The sequence below is a fragment of the Etheostoma cragini genome, chromosome 5 (genome assembly GCF_013103735.1).
Source record: "Etheostoma cragini isolate CJK2018 chromosome 5, CSU_Ecrag_1.0, whole genome shotgun sequence".
Taxonomy (NCBI): domain Eukaryota; kingdom Metazoa; phylum Chordata; class Actinopteri; order Perciformes; family Percidae; genus Etheostoma; species Etheostoma cragini.
The window spans coordinates 17,698,480-17,717,740 of NC_048411.1; the positions used below are offsets into that span (position 1 = coordinate 17,698,480).

The 19,261-nt window shown below is 41.8% G+C and overlaps 1 protein-coding gene across 1 annotated transcript in view; it reads right to left on the reverse strand.

Annotated features, from left to right (window-relative positions):
* Positions 1–1,938: 1,938 nt before the first annotated feature.
* The window catches only part of hmcn2 (hemicentin 2), a 49,252-nt gene continuing 31,929 nt past the window's right edge, over positions 1,939–19,261 (reverse strand). The window contains exons 45-81 of the mRNA XM_034872264.1: positions 18,851–18,975; positions 18,578–18,761; positions 17,868–17,965; positions 17,503–17,781; positions 17,213–17,403; positions 16,720–16,801; positions 15,902–16,038; positions 15,664–15,805; positions 15,422–15,566; positions 15,179–15,306; positions 14,439–14,595; positions 14,240–14,361; positions 13,927–14,091; positions 13,681–13,788; positions 13,442–13,576; positions 12,978–13,112; positions 12,574–12,843; positions 12,293–12,483; positions 11,986–12,199; positions 11,710–11,844; positions 11,418–11,608; positions 10,653–10,734; positions 10,240–10,410; positions 9,819–9,971; positions 9,105–9,242; positions 7,404–7,525; positions 7,038–7,278; positions 6,870–6,929; positions 6,659–6,778; positions 6,365–6,499; positions 6,027–6,146; positions 5,744–5,869; positions 4,302–4,430; positions 3,903–4,196; positions 3,686–3,805; positions 3,474–3,600; positions 1,939–3,380 (exon numbers count right to left, since the gene is read on the reverse strand). Of these exons, the coding sequence (XP_034728155.1) occupies positions 3,002–3,380; positions 3,474–3,600; positions 3,686–3,805; positions 3,903–4,196; positions 4,302–4,430; positions 5,744–5,869; positions 6,027–6,146; positions 6,365–6,499; positions 6,659–6,778; positions 6,870–6,929; positions 7,038–7,278; positions 7,404–7,525; positions 9,105–9,242; positions 9,819–9,971; positions 10,240–10,410; positions 10,653–10,734; positions 11,418–11,608; positions 11,710–11,844; positions 11,986–12,199; positions 12,293–12,483; positions 12,574–12,843; positions 12,978–13,112; positions 13,442–13,576; positions 13,681–13,788; positions 13,927–14,091; positions 14,240–14,361; positions 14,439–14,595; positions 15,179–15,306; positions 15,422–15,566; positions 15,664–15,805; positions 15,902–16,038; positions 16,720–16,801; positions 17,213–17,403; positions 17,503–17,781; positions 17,868–17,965; positions 18,578–18,761; positions 18,851–18,975 (5,851 nt within the window). The 3' untranslated portion in view covers positions 1,939–3,001. The remainder of the gene's footprint in view (positions 3,381–3,473; positions 3,601–3,685; positions 3,806–3,902; positions 4,197–4,301; positions 4,431–5,743; positions 5,870–6,026; positions 6,147–6,364; positions 6,500–6,658; positions 6,779–6,869; positions 6,930–7,037; positions 7,279–7,403; positions 7,526–9,104; positions 9,243–9,818; positions 9,972–10,239; positions 10,411–10,652; positions 10,735–11,417; positions 11,609–11,709; positions 11,845–11,985; positions 12,200–12,292; positions 12,484–12,573; positions 12,844–12,977; positions 13,113–13,441; positions 13,577–13,680; positions 13,789–13,926; positions 14,092–14,239; positions 14,362–14,438; positions 14,596–15,178; positions 15,307–15,421; positions 15,567–15,663; positions 15,806–15,901; positions 16,039–16,719; positions 16,802–17,212; positions 17,404–17,502; positions 17,782–17,867; positions 17,966–18,577; positions 18,762–18,850; positions 18,976–19,261) is intronic.

The following is a 19,261-nucleotide window of genomic DNA, read 5'->3' on the forward strand; positions in this document are numbered from 1 at the left end:
GTATCTGTTAGCGTTATATTGGTGCTTCTGGTTTAGTTATTGCCCATGGTTCAGAGATATTAAATGTGTAGCACAGATTGTTTTCGTTTAACTTCACATATACCATAGTCAAAGAGAATTACGTTTAATGGCTGTTTGTTTAGAAACACTGTAATAAGGAAGTAGCTTAGAAATCCTTACTACGTTTTTTACTTACATGGAAAATATGGAACACATGTTGAATGTAAGGGACAGCCACAATTAGTTGATCTGCTTTAAACAGATCTATATTCTGAATGTATTTATTCCTAATAATTTTGTTGTGATTTTGTTTTGTTTTCCTGGAAATTTTTTAACTTTTGGAAAGCAATTGGAAACTACATTAAAGAGACCCATTAAGTTCTTAGGAACTTAATGGGTCTCTTTAATGTAGTTTCCATAGGAGCAAGTATAAAGTCTACACACAGTATTTTAACTTTCACAATCATGTGTTATCCCAACATCCAGGCTAAGCTAATGACCACATCATAGAAACAGCAAAAATCCAAACAACTTGAGGCTACCACCCCCCCACACGCACACACACACACGCACACACACATACACTGAAACATCAACAAACACACACCCTTCAGCTCAGCTCAGGTCAGCTTTCCATGACCTGCTCTAATAGTCATTTCAGGGAAATGAACAGCAAAACATGTGTTCTGTATTACAAATGCCAAAATGTACAAGCTCTTCAAGCTTATTGGTTACATGATACTGGTGTCAAAAATAACCTCATCCCAAATAACAGTGTTTCTTTAGGTGAACAAGTGTGTCCGGTAACTCCAAATTTCCATCAGTGGGGTAATGTTGAAATTCCCTCCTGTTAGAGATTAACGTACTCTGTGTTATTACAACCAGTAGCTTCACATACGACAGTGATGACGGCGAAGAGAGCAACAATGCACCCAGAGCTCTGAGGGCCCAACAGTTATTATTGATCTTACAGTCATTTTAAACATTTTTGAGAACAAACTTGCTCCATCTACTGAGCAGCTGAGGTATTCATCATTTTAAAAAAAAATGATTCCAAAGTGAACACCAGTCAATGAGTAACCACTTCCTGACTGAATATGAATGTAAAAGATTCTTGATTTAAAACACATAAGATCAGAAGTTAGTCCTCTATGAACATTGATTGTATCTGTTTGGGTCAGGCAATGTTATCATTTGTGAGATAATAGGAAATACAAAATACAAATCTAATTTAGGCTTTGATCCTAAACACTTAAAAAAATAAAAACTTTTTAACATTGAACATTTTGTATATTCTTCTTTAAAGACCAATTGACAGGATTCAAAGCAGAAATAAATCCCCATGGTCCCCTTTACTGCATTTTCAGAGGAGTCATAACAGAGTAGGAAAGATATTATTTTAAAGACTTTGGTCAGAAAATTCCAGAGTAGAAATGATCTAAAAGCCAGATTGTCATCTGTTCTCAGGGTTAATACGTAATTCTTACTGTTGTGGCCAACGTTCGCAGCAATATTGTTTGTCAGCTGCAAAATTCCGTTTGTAAAATGCTAGTCTAGTATTTACAATGGGATATAACCAAGACTGACTGGGACTATTTTATGGTTTTTTTTTTTTAGGCCAATATCCCGTAGTTGAAAGAGAGCCAGAGCAGGGACCCCCTACTGCATAATATGTATTGTATAAAATTGAGTTGCATATTAAAATGGGCCGAATGGATGGATATTCATAATTTACACGTTTCAATGTGACCCTTACAGGAAGGCACAGTGAATCCTTAAGCTCCAGAAACTATTTGTGGATATGGATTAATGTTAATGTATAGTTTCAGATACATTTTAGACGGAATGTTGGAGAAATAAAATAATAAAAGATCAACAATTACTGCAATAACTGAGGTTGCGGACGCCCTGTTGAAGATCTCTGACATAGACAATTACAAGTGTTGTCCATTTTATTGCTACAATTATTTGACACTCATTTACAGCAACAGGGAAATATTTCTTTAAACTGCAGGAGCACACATTTTTACTGCAACTGTTAGCATTTTATGTTTTTTTCAGATCACCTCCCTTCTCATATCTGAACATTGATGGCACACGTTTGATTACTGAACACCAACTACTTCTAATGTTGAATTGAGTAGTAAAATGTGTATAGTGTTATGAATGCAGAAAAGCCATGTCCTTTTGTAGCTAATGCCACACACTGCATAAAGTAAGTGCAGTCTAACTCTGTGGTGAGTATTGAAAACACTCAAGTACATTCAAATTAGCACCTTAAAACCTGTATAAAAGAGTATAAAAAACCATAGATGAAACAGTGTTGCTAGATAGCTAAAAGCCAATGTTACGATGTGCCATTAAAGGTTTGTCATCACGATGCTAGTAGATCCTGATTAATTCAAATCTTCTTGGACTAGGGGTTGTTTAAACCAGTGATGCGTTCAAATGACTTCAATAAATTAAAGTAGGGGGAAAAGTGTACAATTTCTTAATTGTCAAGTGTGAGCTGCAAAATATATTTGTATATGTTTTATGTTTGTATAACATTGGAAAGTAAGCAAACAAAATGATAGATTGCAGAAGATAAAAAAGGGGTAGTTCCTGATGGATACTAAATAACTTCAGTGCTTGGTTGACATGACATTTTTTTGCATTCTGCATTTTCAGGTATTGGTTAGAAAGATATTTCCCCAAATAGGGCGTATAGTGAATATGAATAAAAATCCAGCATGTTTCTCAGTTCAGATTTCTTCTACAGCGTAGGTTCTGCTCTATAATAATGCAACAGAGCCTAATAAACATTTACTGTAAAGGACTTTTTCCACCATGGATGAACACATCTTCATGAAATCGTTGTCCACCTACTCTTGGTTCTTATGCACTTCTTTGCATGGCCAAATGTGTCCGAGGCACAGGGTCTTGGGGGGAATGGCCTTGTGGGTAAGAGGCCTGCAGAGACCCCTGGGAGGCAGAGTCATCTGTAAAGCAGCATAGAGGCTCAGTAGGGGTACGTTGAGATGGAGATGTAGATGATGAAGATGCTCTGGTAGGTAATGCGGCCCTGCATAGAGATGGTGGTGGCCTGCACCTTGAGGCGCACTAGTCCCGGACTGTTCAGAGCCCGCAGGGTGAAGATGATCCCCCGGCCTGCCTCGTCTCTGATGCCAAATACCCGGCCCATTTTACCTGATACTGATTCTTGCTCGAGTACGGTAAAAGACGTACGCTCTTGCAGGATGCCTGACTCTGAGAAAGCCGACAGTCGTACCACATTGTGATTGGCTGGAATGCCGGAGGGGAGAGTGAGCAGCTTGTACTGCAGGAGCAGAGGAGAGCCTCCTGTGGCACAGTCCAGAGAACAGGGCCTGTAGCATGTCCTTTAAAGGCCAACACAAAAGAGGAAAGCATCATTATCTACAGCCTAATTATTGTAATTACACTTTCCAAAACGTTTTAGTCATGTGATTTACCCGGGGCTTCTTCCACTCTGGTAGGATGCAGGGCAAGGTGTGTCCATGCACTGGTATCCTCCTCGGGTATTAAAACACATCTGATTGTGTCCACATTGGATTCCTTGTTCTACACATTCATTGATGTCTACAGGTGGAGAAAGCGGATTAGCTGTGTTTTTATTTTAAAGGGAGGAGGGAGGAAGGAGGTTACAGTTTAATGAAACTCTTACCTTTACAGCTCTTGCCATTGGGTAAGAGCTGATAGCCAAGAGGACACAGGCACTGGAAACTGCCAATGGTGTTTCGGCACTCGTGTTGACATGGCTTCCTGAGCAGACACTCATCTACATCTGTACAGAAATTAATGTGAATAGTGTTAGAATCTAGAGTTGACAAGGCGGTATGATGTATGTATATTTTAAGTGAGTTTTGAGTTTGCGCACTCACCAACACACATGCCGTCTCTGTTGGTGTAGCCCACAGGACAGCTCTGCCTGGTGATGCGAGTCACTCCAGGAGAACGGGAGAGGATTGGCTGACCGAGAGACGACACCAGCTGTGGGTGGAGTCTTGCCCTGATTCTGGTGCCATTGGTCAAGGTTTGCCCCCTCTCCAGCCCCGCACAGGAGCGCCCGTCTCCAAGCAGCACAGTACCAGGAGGGCACAGGCACCTAAAGCTGCCAGGCACGTTGCGGCACTGGTAGGCACAAGGGTTTGATGTCTGCTGGCACTCGTCAATGTCTGAAAAGATAGAACAAGGCTCAAGTAAATTCTCATGCATGAGTGTCATTGTAGTATGTAGTAAAGTATTAGTGTAGTGTAAAACAGATACAGTAGATGTCGTACCCAGACATGGCAGGCCTACTCCCTGAGATCGGTAACCTCTGGGACACACACAACCGTAACCTCCAATTGTGTTCTGACAGATCTGAGTGTAGCGACACATGTGACTTCCATCCTGGCATTCGTCAACATCTGGAAAATATGCCGTTAACAGTATATCAGCACAAACATCAACATTACATTTGTATCTCCTGTAACTCTTCTGATCATCTTTATCCACATTTTGAAATGCTAAATATAACTGTGGTACCTTTTAGTGAAATTCCCCCAAAAAATAACAATAATTAAGACCATAGTGGAAAAAACTGTAAGCCTCAATCTCATAGTTGGTGCTAATAGGACTATAATGTTTCTTAAAATTAAGACTACACTATCATACACTTTGTTTCATCCTGTTATAAAGAGGAGCTTTGTTTCTTCAGTAGAAGGCTTTCTTTAAGTCTCAGTTAATAGACTTTTTCAAAGGCTTTAGCTTTCTTCGTAAAGGACAAGCAGTGACCTCTTGCTGTTTTGTGCCCTAAGGGAATCCTGTTAAATCTGACCTGGTGTTACGTAATCTAAAATGCAGTATGGAGGTCTGTACAGTCCTGTTGGCTTCCACTGGTTCTACTAATGCAGACACAACCAGGTTATTGCTGATGATACTAATTTAATCTGTTCTGGGGGAAATTTGGAACAACTCTTGGATACAGCAGAAAATGAATTAAAAAAGATGAAGAGCTGGTTTGATGCTAATAAACTAACACTGAACTTAAGTAAAACTAAATTTAAAAAAATCATTTAAAAGTTTAAAAAACTTATGATAAATGATATTGAAATTGAAAGAGTAAAAGAACTTAAATTTCTGGAAGTCATAATCGACGAAAACTTATGTTGGAAGCCACGTATACACTATATTAATGCCAAAATATCCTAAATAAATTGCTATACTGTATAAAACCAATTAATTATTAAATCAACGCTCATTGTATGCGCTGTATTGTTCCTTCATACTGCCATACATTACTTACTGTTTGGTGATGTGTAGATTTACTAAAGGATAAAAGTAGAGAAAGGGGGTCGGACCTGATAAGTTGTTTATCAACTTCTTCCTACTCCTTTTGAACATGGGAATTTTTGTTTGTTTGAATGACTTTCAATTTTGAAAGACTGTGCTTAGAAGTACATGGCCTTATTTATCTGTCATTTTAATTATATATGTAAGCATGAATGCATGTTTATAAATCTTTTATTTTAATGTCATTGTTTTTTTTACATGTTCAAATAAACTGTTATTTGACCAACTGTCACATCAACGTCCATAGATAAATTAATCAGTGAAATCACAGGTAGTCATCTACAGTATGAGCCCTTCAAGGCATAGATGAGTTGATGCTGTGTTTCTAAGTCATGATTTATTGCTACATTTGGCACCTAAAGGAAAATAAAGTATGATAGGCACTCACCCATGCAGGCACCATTTTCTGATTTGGTCATGCCAGCTGGGCAGCTGTCGAAACACTGGTATCCCCCCTCTGTGTTACGGCACTCCTTGTGAGCCGGGCACACATTCCTCATGCACTCATTGATGTCTGCAAAAGTGCAACCATTACAACAGAGCTGTTCGTTATCGTAAAACCATATCCTATTTCAGCATACTTTGTTTTGAAAGTTGAAATTATTTAATTCCCAAGATTTTTGTGAGCTCTCAGTAACCCGTGGGAGTCCCACATAGTTTAGTTGACTGACCGATGCACCGGTGTCCTGACAGCTGGTATCCAGGGTGACAGATGCAGCGGTAGGAGCCCAGAGTGTTGAGACACTGATGCTGGCATGGGGAGACGGCAGACTCTTGGCACTCATCCACATCTGAAACACACAATTGACATAAATCTACCATGGACATCCAGTATACTGTACACGAGTAGGAAATTAGATGTAGATTGATTATTGTAGGAAGAAAAATATAATCGGATTCCATGAAGATACGGGAACGTGCAGTACAACAACTAGAGTAGAAGATACGTTGTTATGGCTCTGTGTGAAATGTTGTGCAGACGGTTTAACAGTGATTAACAGTGACCTGCCTTCACAGCTGGTTCCCGCGATGCTGGGCTTAAATCCTGGTCCACACTTGGCCTGGCAGCGATATGTGCCAACTGTGTTGACACACTGCTGGTTGTAGTGGCACATGTGTGAGCCCTGGGAACACTCATCAATATCTGGTATTAAATGAAACATAAATAATGAGGCCAAATGCTGAGGCAGAGGATTAAATGACAAAGAGTTTTTTTTTCCTTTTCTTAACTAGGACATTTCTTAACTGGGACATTACCATTGTGTATCTGGGAATTAATCAAACCTTGTTTTTTTGGTCTCACCTTGGCATGTGTTGGTCTCTGTAGAGATGGTGAAGCCCGAGGGACAGGCACAGGAAAAGCCTCCCATGATGTTGTTACATGAGTGAGAGCAGGGAGACTGGAGCACACACTCGTCTTCATCTAATAAGGACACGTTGAATTATAATAACAATAATACAACTAGTTTGGTGACAAAGATAAATGAGGCATTAAAAAAAGCAAAGCAGCATACCAGCACAGTAGGACGCTGTGTCAAGAATGAAACCCTTGGGGCATGTTTCTCCATAACCATCTGCAATCAGAAAAGTTCAGTTCATGGCCGTTTCAACATTCAGATCCAGTACTTCATGTGATGTAGTGATAGTGAACTTTGAAATATTATTTTAATTTCCCCCCAGACCTGGTGTGAGAAGGCTGGCAGTGATGTGGAAGTCCAAAGTAAGAGTTAACATGTTGAAGACGCTGTTCATCCCAGAAACCTTGAGCAGCTGGAGCACGGGGCCCTGGCGTTCCTCCTGACCTTCATAAATAATAGTGTGATTACAGCGCAGCACCATGGGGTTTCCTCCTCCCTGGTGGGTCTGCGACGACCACGCGTACAGCTGCCCTTGGCCCGTCTGCACATAGGACTCATCAAACTCCTGTGGGACACAAAAGAAATCAGGTCAGAGAAAGGGCAAAGGAGCTTGCATATGTCGTCAAACTCTCTACTGACATAGAGTTTGAGAAATTTAAAAACACTTTGTAATGACAGCAGTAAACATACTTGTAGGCTCAGATGAGATGATGACAATGAAGGAGGTACAAATCCGTTTATTACGATGTCAATCTGTAAAACTCCCTCAGAATCCAGACCTCTGGCAACATGGGTCAAACGAAGGATCTCCCCTGTTTAAAGAGATTAAAACAATTAAATGATCACTCATTTACATACATGAGAGAGCATGCTCTGCTGAAACTGTTCAAGAATGAATAACATTCATGTATAAACTCATGAATGTCAGAAGGGAGTAGTGCCATCTGCTGGTCATTTTGTAAACTACAAAAGAACAGAAGCAATGCTCACAGATGAAAACTTTGGCCCTCATTTATCAACCTAACGTAGAAACCAGCGCAGATATGAGCGCAGAAATAATCTTACATTCAGTCCTGTGTTTTCTTTAATGGCACTATCTCTGTGCCCAAAAGTGTCCGAACAAAGCAAATCAGAAAACGGTATATCACTGAAAACACCAGTTTTCTGAGTTCACCAGTGAAACATTTATTCAGCTTTGTCCTCCACACCTGCCCTCTCTGGGGTCTCAGTCACTGAGCTTGTAGATAATTTCAACTGTAAAATTACAAATGTTATTGATGCCATTGCTCCCACTAAGGTCAAAGTTGTTTCTGGTAAGAAAAGAGACCTGGACATGGAGAAATGTCATACGGGTGAGAACAGGAAAAAGAGATTGTCAAAAAGCTTAACGAAGGTGGCGAAAAACAAATCTCCTGGTCCATTATAACACCTATAAAGAGATGCATTGCATTTCTAATTTCAATATGACAGAATTTCTTTTAATTGCCTTGTTGCTGAAATGTGCTATACAAATAAAGTTGCCTTGCCTTGCCTTACGACAGGCTTCACATGGGATCCATGAAACGTTCGTATCACAACAATCAGAGCATAAGAATGATCGTACATTGATAAATTCAGCGGCTGGAAACGATCGTAATTTAATTATCACGCCCCAATATATTCTCGTTTTGAGGCCTCAACCCTACTATTTACGATCGTACTATTGGCCGGTCGTAATCCCGCTAAGAAGCGGCACATTTCAAAGGTGGAGATTGAAACCCTGACATCTCACTTTAATTTTCTGTAATGTGTGTACTATTTGGCAGCCTAAAAACTGGTATCAGGCTGTAGGAAGAATGCGGAATAGAAAGAGATCACTGATGTGGTCTACAATGTTGCCGTATTAAATTAAACTCCAGCTGAAGTTTATTTAATTTAATCATCCTTGACATGTGTATACTCCTAATAATAATTAATAGGCTTATATTGAAATCTCGTAGGCCTACATGTAGGTGTACCTATATTTAGATAAACACACGGTAGCGGAGTTTATGCAGTGTTTTTTTTATTTTAGTTGTGTTTCTTTTGTGAGTCAGAGCCAGGCAACAGCTGTGAGGGAGAGCGTGTGTTAGGTCGTACGCACGGTTCATAAATGAGGGCCTTTATGACTAGAAGCTCTTTTAAGTTTGTGTCTGCAAACACTAACCACAAGTTATACAAACGTTGCCATGAAAACATGAGTGTTGAATCTACAAAGCAATATTTTCAACATCAACAGATGAGTTGAGCAACTAGCCCAGCTCCCAAAACCTTTCTTGGAATCAACCTTACCTTAAATAACTCAAGGTTTTTAAAAACATCCATTTGTTATTGACATGCGTACATGTGAAGGTGATCTTGGGCAGAGCTTACCGGTCTCAAACTCCAGCTGAGACTCCTGTCTGAACTGGCCCTCAGTGAGGGAGTAGCCGTTTCTGGCTGCTCCGCTCTGCAGCACAGTAGTCCAGTAGATGGGAGCAAACGCAGACACCAGCACCCGCAGCAAGGGACCTACGACGACAAAGCATCAGCTCTTGGCCTCTCATAGAACTACAGAGATACAGCGCATACAGTCTACACAGGATTAGGTCCACATACAAAAATGGGCTCTCCTGTTTTAAGTTCTTAATCAAATGAAATCACAAAAACAACAGAACACACTCCAGCTTTTCCCAAAATGTGCATCTTTACCTATATAGTGAAGTGGTAAATAAAGTAAACTGTGGGTCATCATGGAGTTGATCACCCTTTTTTTTCTTGAAAAATAAGGAATATTCTTTTCTCCATTTAAAAGAAGCCTTTATTGTAAAAGCCAAGATATAAAGATTGATTGCATTACTATGAATTTAAATCTTAATGTTAGCCTTTAAAAGCTTGCTAAACCCATGATTTGCCAAGGTGAGTAACAAAGATGAACTTTCTGAGTCCACTACATCTTGGATTGTCCCACAATTTTGGACATTTGATATTTGCACTATTGTGTTTGACCAAAGACTTTTGTGTGTACAACCACAAGCTCTAAAATGACTCGGCGACCTTTCTTTCTAGCCATGTGATATCAACCCAAGGGAGTGTGTAGTCACTTACCCACACTGGGGGGGATGTTGTCCAGGTGTGCCTGCAGAGTGCTGCTCCCCTCTTCCACATTGTCTGTAATGTTGGTCTCCAGGAAGGACACACCAAACTCTCTGTCGTTCACCATGCCTATCAGGCTGCCTCTGGTCTTGCGTGGAGTCTCTCCTGTCATCACCAGACAGACATGCATTTGAATAATTTATAATCATTTATAACAGTTTATTGTAACATGTACAATAAACGCCCCATTTATCTCTTTACAAATACGGTAACAATACCCATAGCTCACATTTGGAAAGGTTCTTTTGGTGTGTGTACACTGTCTGTAAGGTAACCTTAATAATAATAATTTGTTCATTCATGCACACAAGAAGTTGCAAAACATTATGAGACACTGACAGAGTCAAGTAAGGACAAAAAAAATAATTTGGACCTGGACAGAGACCAGCTTGACATTTCTGAGAGTCGATACTGGGACCGCTGCATGATCGGCCGCCATTGGCCGGTTCTGGGTTGGTGCATAACCTGATTCGTTCTTGAAAGCCTTGACCACAGGTGCTACTACATGGACCCCATTCCTCCCAGTTAGAGTAGCCTCCATTAACTGCGTTGGAGAGATCAAAGGAAGGAGAGACACCATGAAATACGCAATACATCAAAATAAACCAACATTTTGAAAAATAGAAGACAAAATGCCTGAATAAGTGAAAATACTTCTTACAATAGGAAGCCAGATTTTGAGAGGTAAAAAAAACTTGCAAGCGTACAACTTAAATGTGCGGTTGATTGTAGCTTTTAAATTTGATATCCTCTGACAAAGTGTGAAATTATAAGCATAGAACTCACTCTGAACCTGGAGAGTAATGGTCCTCTCAGCTGTTCCAGCTTCACTTTCAGCCACACACTGGTACTCCCCTTCATCTGCAGCCTGTAGAGCAAACGGGTAGAGGAGGAGAGGGTGGTTTAACTGTCACTCTGAGGAACAATTTTCCTCTAATGGGGCCACAACCCTCAAGGACAAAACTGTGTCTTAGATCACATTTAGTTTTATGGTGAGAGAAAACTGAAAGAAAAAAAAAGTTGGCATTTTCTACTGGGAAGATGAGACTTTATTCCATTAAATTCCTTTTCATAATAGATATTATTGGGCTAGTGATGAGAATTTTCACATTAGAGTGCTCTGCGGGAAAGAACAGTCATCTGTCTGTGAGAAAGTCTCAACTGTAACCTGCAAAAAATAAATTACAGCAAGCAGTTAGAGACCTAACAAGGTTACGGGCTAGGGGAGAGAGGGCCAGAGTCTGGGAACATCTAGCTCTCTGTTCATCTCCTCCCTCTGTTGCTAATGCTGTTAGCCTCCCTGACTGAAATAAATCTGATTTAGGTGGGAACAGGATGCTGCAGGACAATCACAGACTCCACCCAAGGGTACTGCAGATGAAGCTTGGATAGGTTGAATACTGCTCCATTGTATTCCAAGACATTTGGAAAAACATTTAGGGATGTATGTAGTTTGGGATTAATCGTTAAAACTTAGTTCAACAAAAAACGCCAAGAGAAAGGCTCAGTGCTGTAAAATGAAATAAAACATAATGGGAACTCTGTATTTACACTGATGCTGTAAATGGCCAAGGATCCGTTGTGAAGTGCTTGCATTCGGATGGCGCGGAGCAGTGGTTTTCCATCCCGGAGCCAGCGGAGGACCGGGCTGGGGTCTCCATGGATGGGACAGTCGAGCATTGCAGAGCCACCCTGGATGACCGTTTGAGACATATGGGCTTCACCCTTCAACACCGGAGGCTCTGGAGACGTTTAGCACGTATTTACAAGATCATCAAGATGATATTAATATCTATTGATCGTTTAATGGATAGCCCTGGCTAAACCTTGACAGGAAACTCACCTCTGACACGGACGAATGAGAGCGCTCGGATGGAGCCCACACTATTGTCTGCTATGCAGACGTATGTCCCAGCGTCACTCGCGGTCACATTCTTGATGATCACGGAGCTTCTGCCCGCCTCATCAACAGTGGCGCCTGGAACATGTTACATCAATCAGTGCATATTTGAACTTGCACTGCAATAGATTAAACAAGATTGAGTTTGTCACAATGGCACCGTAATAATGTGGTACTATTGCAGTGCTGTGCAGCTCACCGTGTGAAGAAGGAAAATACCTGTGTAAGGACTGTTGTTGATGGTCCAGGAGATGACAGGTGATGGTGTTCCCTGAGCGTGGCAGGACAAGGCCAGACTCTGCCCTTTGTTCAGAGTTGCATCCCCTGGCAGCTCCTTAAAGGCAGGCCTCATGTTGATGGACAGGCGGATGTCTTGTCTCGCAGAGCCTGCTGGATTGGTGGCGATGCACGTGAACACACCAGCATCCCCTGGCTGTGTTCAAAAAAACAATCAGAACTGATTTGTATACCCATAACTAAACAGATGTATTTAAAAATGCAATGAAGAGAATTGGGTCGTACATACCTCTGCCCTCTCAATAATTAGCTCCCCTGATCGCAGGACAGTGAATTTGCCTGGATGGTTGGGCACAATGGCACCATCCTTCTCCCACGTCACTCTGGGCTCTGGTGCACCCTGAGCAGCACAGGGCAGCAGTGCCTGAAATCCTTGAACGACTGACAGGTCTGTCTGCGCTGGAGGAATCATGGGCGGTACTGAAACATACATTTTTATTGATATAACTATTAAACATAAACCTGCTATATCTAGTCTTTACATGATATGAAATGGCACTCTGAACTCACCTTGAATGACCAGTCTCATGTCATGGCTGGCTCTTCCGGCAAGGTTTTTGGCAGTACATGTGAACAGGCCTGCGTCACTGCGCTGGGTAGAAGTAATTGCCAAGGTTCCATTGGCAAAGCTATGTATGTGAGGGCTGTTCACCACAGGCCTTCTCCCCTTATGCCAAGTAACTTCGGGTTGCGGCTGCCCATCAGCCACACACTCCAGACTGACTGGCTGGCCTAACACTGCAGTGTACTCCACACGAGGCACACTCAGCACGGGTGGGACTGGACAAACATGAGAGGAACAAGTATTAGTTCATTTAAAAATGCCCAGTATAGTTTTTTTTTAGGAATTGGGAGATATTGGTTTCATGGAGGAATAAACCACCATTTTCTTCCCATCTGCTAGTCAAAGTTACCTTGAAGCACTAGTTTGGTTCTGCCCACAGCTATGCCAGCTTCACTCTTTGCCAAGCACTGGTATGTCCCCGCATCACCGAGCGTGACACGAGAAAACTTGAGGGCTCCATTTGAGAGAACAGCAAGCCTGTGACCTGTAATCAAACAATGCAATCAAATCACATGAGCAGGAAAATCAGACGATGTCCCATTAATTTCATTGAGGTTTTATAAAGCTGACTGATTCGTAATATTGCTGTCCATTCTGTGAAAATTTAAATAAAGTATTAAACATTTTTTCACAGTTTATTGAAGAACTGCAATTTCATGTAACTTTTATGTGTATTTTTCCATGAACGTGACAGATACCAAATGTCCATGTGAGCACTAATGCCAGCATCTCTACCGTGAACTAACAATATGTTGAGGAACATGAGAGGAACAAGTATTAGGTCATTTAAAAATGTATTTTATCCATCATTACCTGCTGCTATGGGAACCCCCTCTCTTTGCCAGGTGATGGATGGTCTGGGGAAGCCTTGAGCCTCACACTGAAGAACAGTTCCATGATGCAACACCACTTGTACTTCCTCTACCATTGGCATGATCTCTGGGGGCTCTTGAGAACACGTGAAAACAAATTGTTTCGTGTTTACATGTTCTACTATATGCGTTCCAACAGGTGATAATTACACAGCATGCAGCCAGTACGTGACAGATTACCTTGCACAGAGAGAGAGATGTGTTTGTGAGCCACTCCAGCTGGGTTGCGAGCTGAGCATGTGTACCTGCCAGCATGGCTTGGCACACTAGCAGTGATCTCCAACACTCCTGCATTGAAAGGGGTACAAAGAAACATATTTTAATGTCACATTTAATGAGCAAAAATATATTCCTTGCCCTGTGGCTTTATTATTCCAGTACACCAGGATGTATAATAAAATACAGTCTTTAGACATGCTGTCTTACCAGTTGGAAGGACACGGTAACTTCCTCCTCTGGCACCCAGTTTGGCTCCACCCTTGGTCCAGGTGACAGTGGGCTGAGGGCGTCCTTGTACATGACAAGGCAACACCACAGGAGACATTTTGATAGCTGTGACTGTCGTGACATCGTCTTCAATGGATGGCGGAACTGAAAGAGCAAAAATAATGGATTAAACCTTACGAAGGAGAATTGCTGTCACTGCTTTGGGATAGAAAATTAAGTTATCTATCTATTGATGGATCACCCAAAATAAGACTGAAATTTGTGCCTATTGTACAAAGCTGAAAATCAATACCTTGCAGGAGGACCTCAATGACCCTGCGCTCCTCCCCGACATCATTGACAGCAGTGCACTCAAAGTAACCTTCATCCTCATTGGACGGTGTCAAAAGAACCAGTGACCCAGAGGACAGTAACCTGGACAAAACAGCTGTGTTAGACTTTTAGTTGGATTTCTGGATTCAAAGGGAGTCCGTCCAAAGCTTCGTCTTTACCTGTATGCACCGGGCTGCAGGCTGATATTGAGTGGAGTGCCATTCCTCTTCCAGGTTACTGTAGGTGGGGGTATACCTGTCGTCTCACAGCTCAGCACAGCTCTAATCCCTGTGGTTACTGTCACATTGAATGGACCTGGACTGATGGAAGGACCCACTGGTAGGAGAAGGAACAGATTCACAGATGTTAACCACAGTACTGTATTTTAGTGGGTTTTTAACACTATGAGATAATCATAAAAAGGATTTATAGCATTTAGTATTGTTTTTTTTTAAATGCTCAATCCACAGAGAAATGCACACAGCCCATATTCAGAAACAGTGAGTGCCTTTAAACGAGTCGTGAGGACTTCAGTGCGGATGTGATGTCACAATGAGACTATTTTTAGGTAGAAGGTGCTGCTACAGTGCTGTTACAGTCATTCCCCAGCTGCAATGGCAGTGCAGTGACTCAGATTTAATCAACCAATCAGAGAAGACTATGCTTTTCCGGAAGGCTGGCTTAAAGAGACAGGTTCCAAAATGCAGAGCATGTTAAAGCATGTAAACATGTTCTAGTAGGTACCCACAATACAAGTATGAACCTGAAGATGAGCATGATATAGAACCTTAACCATGACAATTGCACAATAATCATAACCAAAACTAACATAGGGACCTGTGTTAAGGTTACAGTATGGAAAAAGCCCCACCACAGTTATAGGCTTAGTATACTTTTTTTAATGATTTGCTAAATTTACCAAACACACGTAGATCCACTCCCCGGTGATCTGAGCCAGCCTGATTGGACACGGTGCAGTAGTAGCGGCCGGCATCACTCAACTTAACCCCACTGACACGCAAGGAACCTTCTGATAACATAGTGTATCTGAAACAAATTACAATGAATGAATGCATAGACATCAGCGTGTTTTTGTTATCACTTGGCATAACATGGAGAGCTTGCACTGGATTTTTGTTAAAATATAAACAACTTAAGCTACTTATTGTGATCTTGAGTTATGGGGAAGCCATCTTTCCTCCACAGGACCGTAGTTGAAGAGTCATCTTCAACCTCACAAGGTAAAACAGCATCCTGGCCGACATGTGCGGTCACAACTGAGCTGCTCTCCTTTATCACTGGGGGTACTAGAGATATATAAAGTGACAAATCCATGCTGTGGCTTAGGCTTAAGTACATAGCATTTTTTTATTTATTCAGTTCTTTATTGACGGGCCAACTTACAGAGAATCTCCACCGTAAAAAACAGACTGGTGCTTCCAGCTATGTTGGTGACCACACAGCTGTACTGGCCGCTGTCTTCAGGCCTGACCTCCTGTATCTCCAGGTACTGACCCCCTGCCAGTCGCTGGATACGACTACCCAGCTGATAAAACGGGAGGAAGATCGAGATACAGAGTGTTATAGTCAGAGGAGATGGCTTCTAGGTCAGTACCTGTTCTGTTTTGTTCTGAATTTGTACCTGCAGTTTGGCATCATCCTTGTACCACTCTATATCAGGAGGGGGGTCACTGTCAGCAAGACATTCCAATGTCAGATGTCCATTGACGGGCACTGTCAATGTCCTCACATCACCAGAGCCAATGAGGGTTGGTGGGACTGAAACACAATCACTAATTATTAAGTGATGGATCTCACAGATGTAACGTACAAAAGGTTTCCACACACTTAATCAGATTGAATGATGCAATGAACAATTGGTATATGCCCTAAGTGCTTCTTTTAAGCAAAGAAGAGCTAGGTCAAGACAATATGGAACAGTGAGAAGGTAAATCAGAAGCCAGATGAAATCATGGGTTTGCCCTAAAAAAATACACGCTTAGCTTTCGACACATGCTTCAACAATGCTGTAAGAAAGGATTTAATCTGCTGAGCTGTGTATGCCATAACAATCCCAAAAGGTTGACATCATGATGTTGGAAGTTTTACTGCTTAATATGTCTTCACATTGTTGTGTGGCTTGTATTCACATAAACATTTTATTCTAGCATGAACAAAAAGGAAGAACTAATGACGACATGGGAAAATGGTATGCTGCCCAATGTCATTAATTAAAGCTGTCTTCCATCAATCAACACATGCATGAAAATGTCCTTGTACTATACGTCATATTGCAGGCTACTGCAGTGCATGACTGTAGCCGGAAAAATGCTAGACCAAGTCTGTTTTAACTTCCATGCAAACAGATTCCCAGGCGCAAGTAAGAGAGGAAGGTACGAGGGGGGGTTACATGATATATTTCTTCCAAATTAAACAACACTAAAGAACAGCTTGTATTACCTTGGACTCGAACCCAGTGGTTTTTCCCATCCTCTCCGGCTAGGCTGCTGGCCAAGCAGGTGTACAGACCTGCATCATCGACCTTTTGAAGAGACAACATTAATCAAGTCGAGTGGTTCTTGCTTAACAATGCTGAATTTGCCTTGATTGATCCTGTTGAAACAACTTCCAGATGCTTGGCCATTTAATGGATTCTAAAAATACTATTATAACTTATGTTTTTAAAGATTTTTTTAGGCTTTTCCGCCTTGATTTGATAGGACAGCTGGGTGAGAAAGGGGAGAGAGGGAAGACATGCAGGAAATCATCACAGGTTGGATTCAAACCCTGGTCCTCTGCGTTGAAGCATAAACCTTTTAGTATATGTGTGCCTAACAACCCGGCCACTATTACCACTTATCTAAATAGTGCATGTGCTCACAGCTACTGTGCGACTTGACCACTGAAGCTTCAACCTTGCAATACTATCAAATATTGTCCCTTTGTAAGTTACCTGAACTTTGCTAATCCTGACAAAATGTCCATCCTGCTGAACAATGTCAGTTCCTTCCAAGGGACGGCCATCTTTGAGCCAGCTGAGGGTGGGAGGTGGCACTCCCACAGCGGAGCACGCCAGCTCCAGTGGACTGTTTATCGCTATGGTCAGCTCTTCTGAAGAGCTGGAGCTGGATATCTTCGGATGCTCTGGATTGGAAAGCAGAATGTTTTTGGCTCAGTGGTTCCAGGAGTTTATACTTTGACTTTAACTTCATAAATGAAATATATAGATTGTGTTGTGATTACCGAGCACAGTGAGGTTGAAGCTTTTTGTGCTGCTTCCCGCCTGGTTACTAGCCACGCAGCTGTAGAGGCCCGCATCTGAAGGTGCTACATCAGGCAGCTGCAGCCGCGTCTCCTGTCCATCCAGCAGCAGGTTTCGTTGAAGAGAAATTGGCTGGCCGTCCTTCAACCAAGTCAGTGTCGGCGGGGGGACGCCACGCGCTTCGCAGGTTAACGTCACCAAGGACCCTCGGACTACTGTCACTGGCTCAACTGGTTCAACGTGATCCACACCAGGTGGCACTGCGGACCACACACATACATCTTTATTAAACCCTCAGATCCAAAAAGTTGAAAAAAAATCAGTAGGTGGTTTGCAAGGACTGTACCTTGGACCTGGACATCATAGCTGAGCTTGGCAAGACCAGCTTGACTGCGTGCCACGCATGTGTAGAGTCCAGAGTCAGACAGCTGCACGGGAGAAATCCTTTTTCAGAAAGAAAGAAAACACTTAGCAGTACCCCATCTATTAAAATGTAATGTCTTTCTTTATCCAGCGTGGGAGGAAGTATTCAGATCCTTTACTTAAGTAAAAGTACTATTACCACACTGTAAAAATACAGAATAGATTCAAGTAAAAGTCCTGCATTGAAAATGTTACTTAAGTAAAAGTATGTAGGTAAGTACCATCAGGAAAATGCACTTGAAGTATTGAATGTAAAATTACTCAAGGCAGAAAAATCCTCACATTTTAGAAATAAAATGGTTAAAACAGTTCTGCCAATCAACCAAGTGTTTAATTGGCTAATCATTTCACCTGGACTTGTAAGCCTGTTGGGTTGTTTCATTTATAAAAAAAACAAATTTCATAAAAGTATGAGTGTGTGCAAAAATCTTAATTTGTAAAGTAACCAGTAACTAAATCTGTCAGATGAATGTAGTGGAGCAAAGGGTACAATACTTCTATCTGACATGAAGCAGAGTAGAAGTAAGTTGCATGAAAAGAAAATATTCAAAGGTACCTTAAATTTGTACTTAAGTGAAGCACTTGAGTAAATGTACTTAGTTTCATTACACCACTGTCTCTGTCTAAACTGACCTAAGCACAGAGTCACCAGATAGGAGGCGTGTACGAGGAGAGAGAAGCAGAGGATGCCCGTTCTTCAGCCAGCTGATCCGAGGTGGAGGGTTTCCTGCCGTCTGACACTCCAGAGTCACAGCACTGTCCTGTGTGACCTGAACCTCTCGGGGGGCAGTGGTCTCACCAGAGATGGACGGTGGGACTGTGACAAGCCAAATCAAATGAAAACAAATTTCTCAGAAACTTGTACTAACACAGAAACATATGTAACATGTTTGTGTTCAAACTGACCTAGTACAAAGACGTTGTAGATTTTGCTGTCCTGTCCAGCCGGGCTGACAGCCAAACAGGTGTACGTCCCAGAATCCTCGGGACTCAGCCTCAATAATGTTAGCGTGCTGCCATCAGGGTTCACACTGCCGGGTTAAAAATACACGTTATGTTTTCACATTGACATTACTATATCAATTTTCCCTATCTAAACCATTTGTCCAGCCCTTAACCTCAGTATTACTTTCCCATCATCATTCTCCTCATCCCATGATTTTCTCACTGACGCACACACACATACATTTGTGTTCTCTGGCTGATGTAGTCGCAAGGACTGTGGAAGCTGCTGAACAGCTGTATAGCAGCTGTTCTTACTGTTCCCCATGATGAAATTACGCAAGGGACTATAAACAACTCCATTTGTCTGTCCAC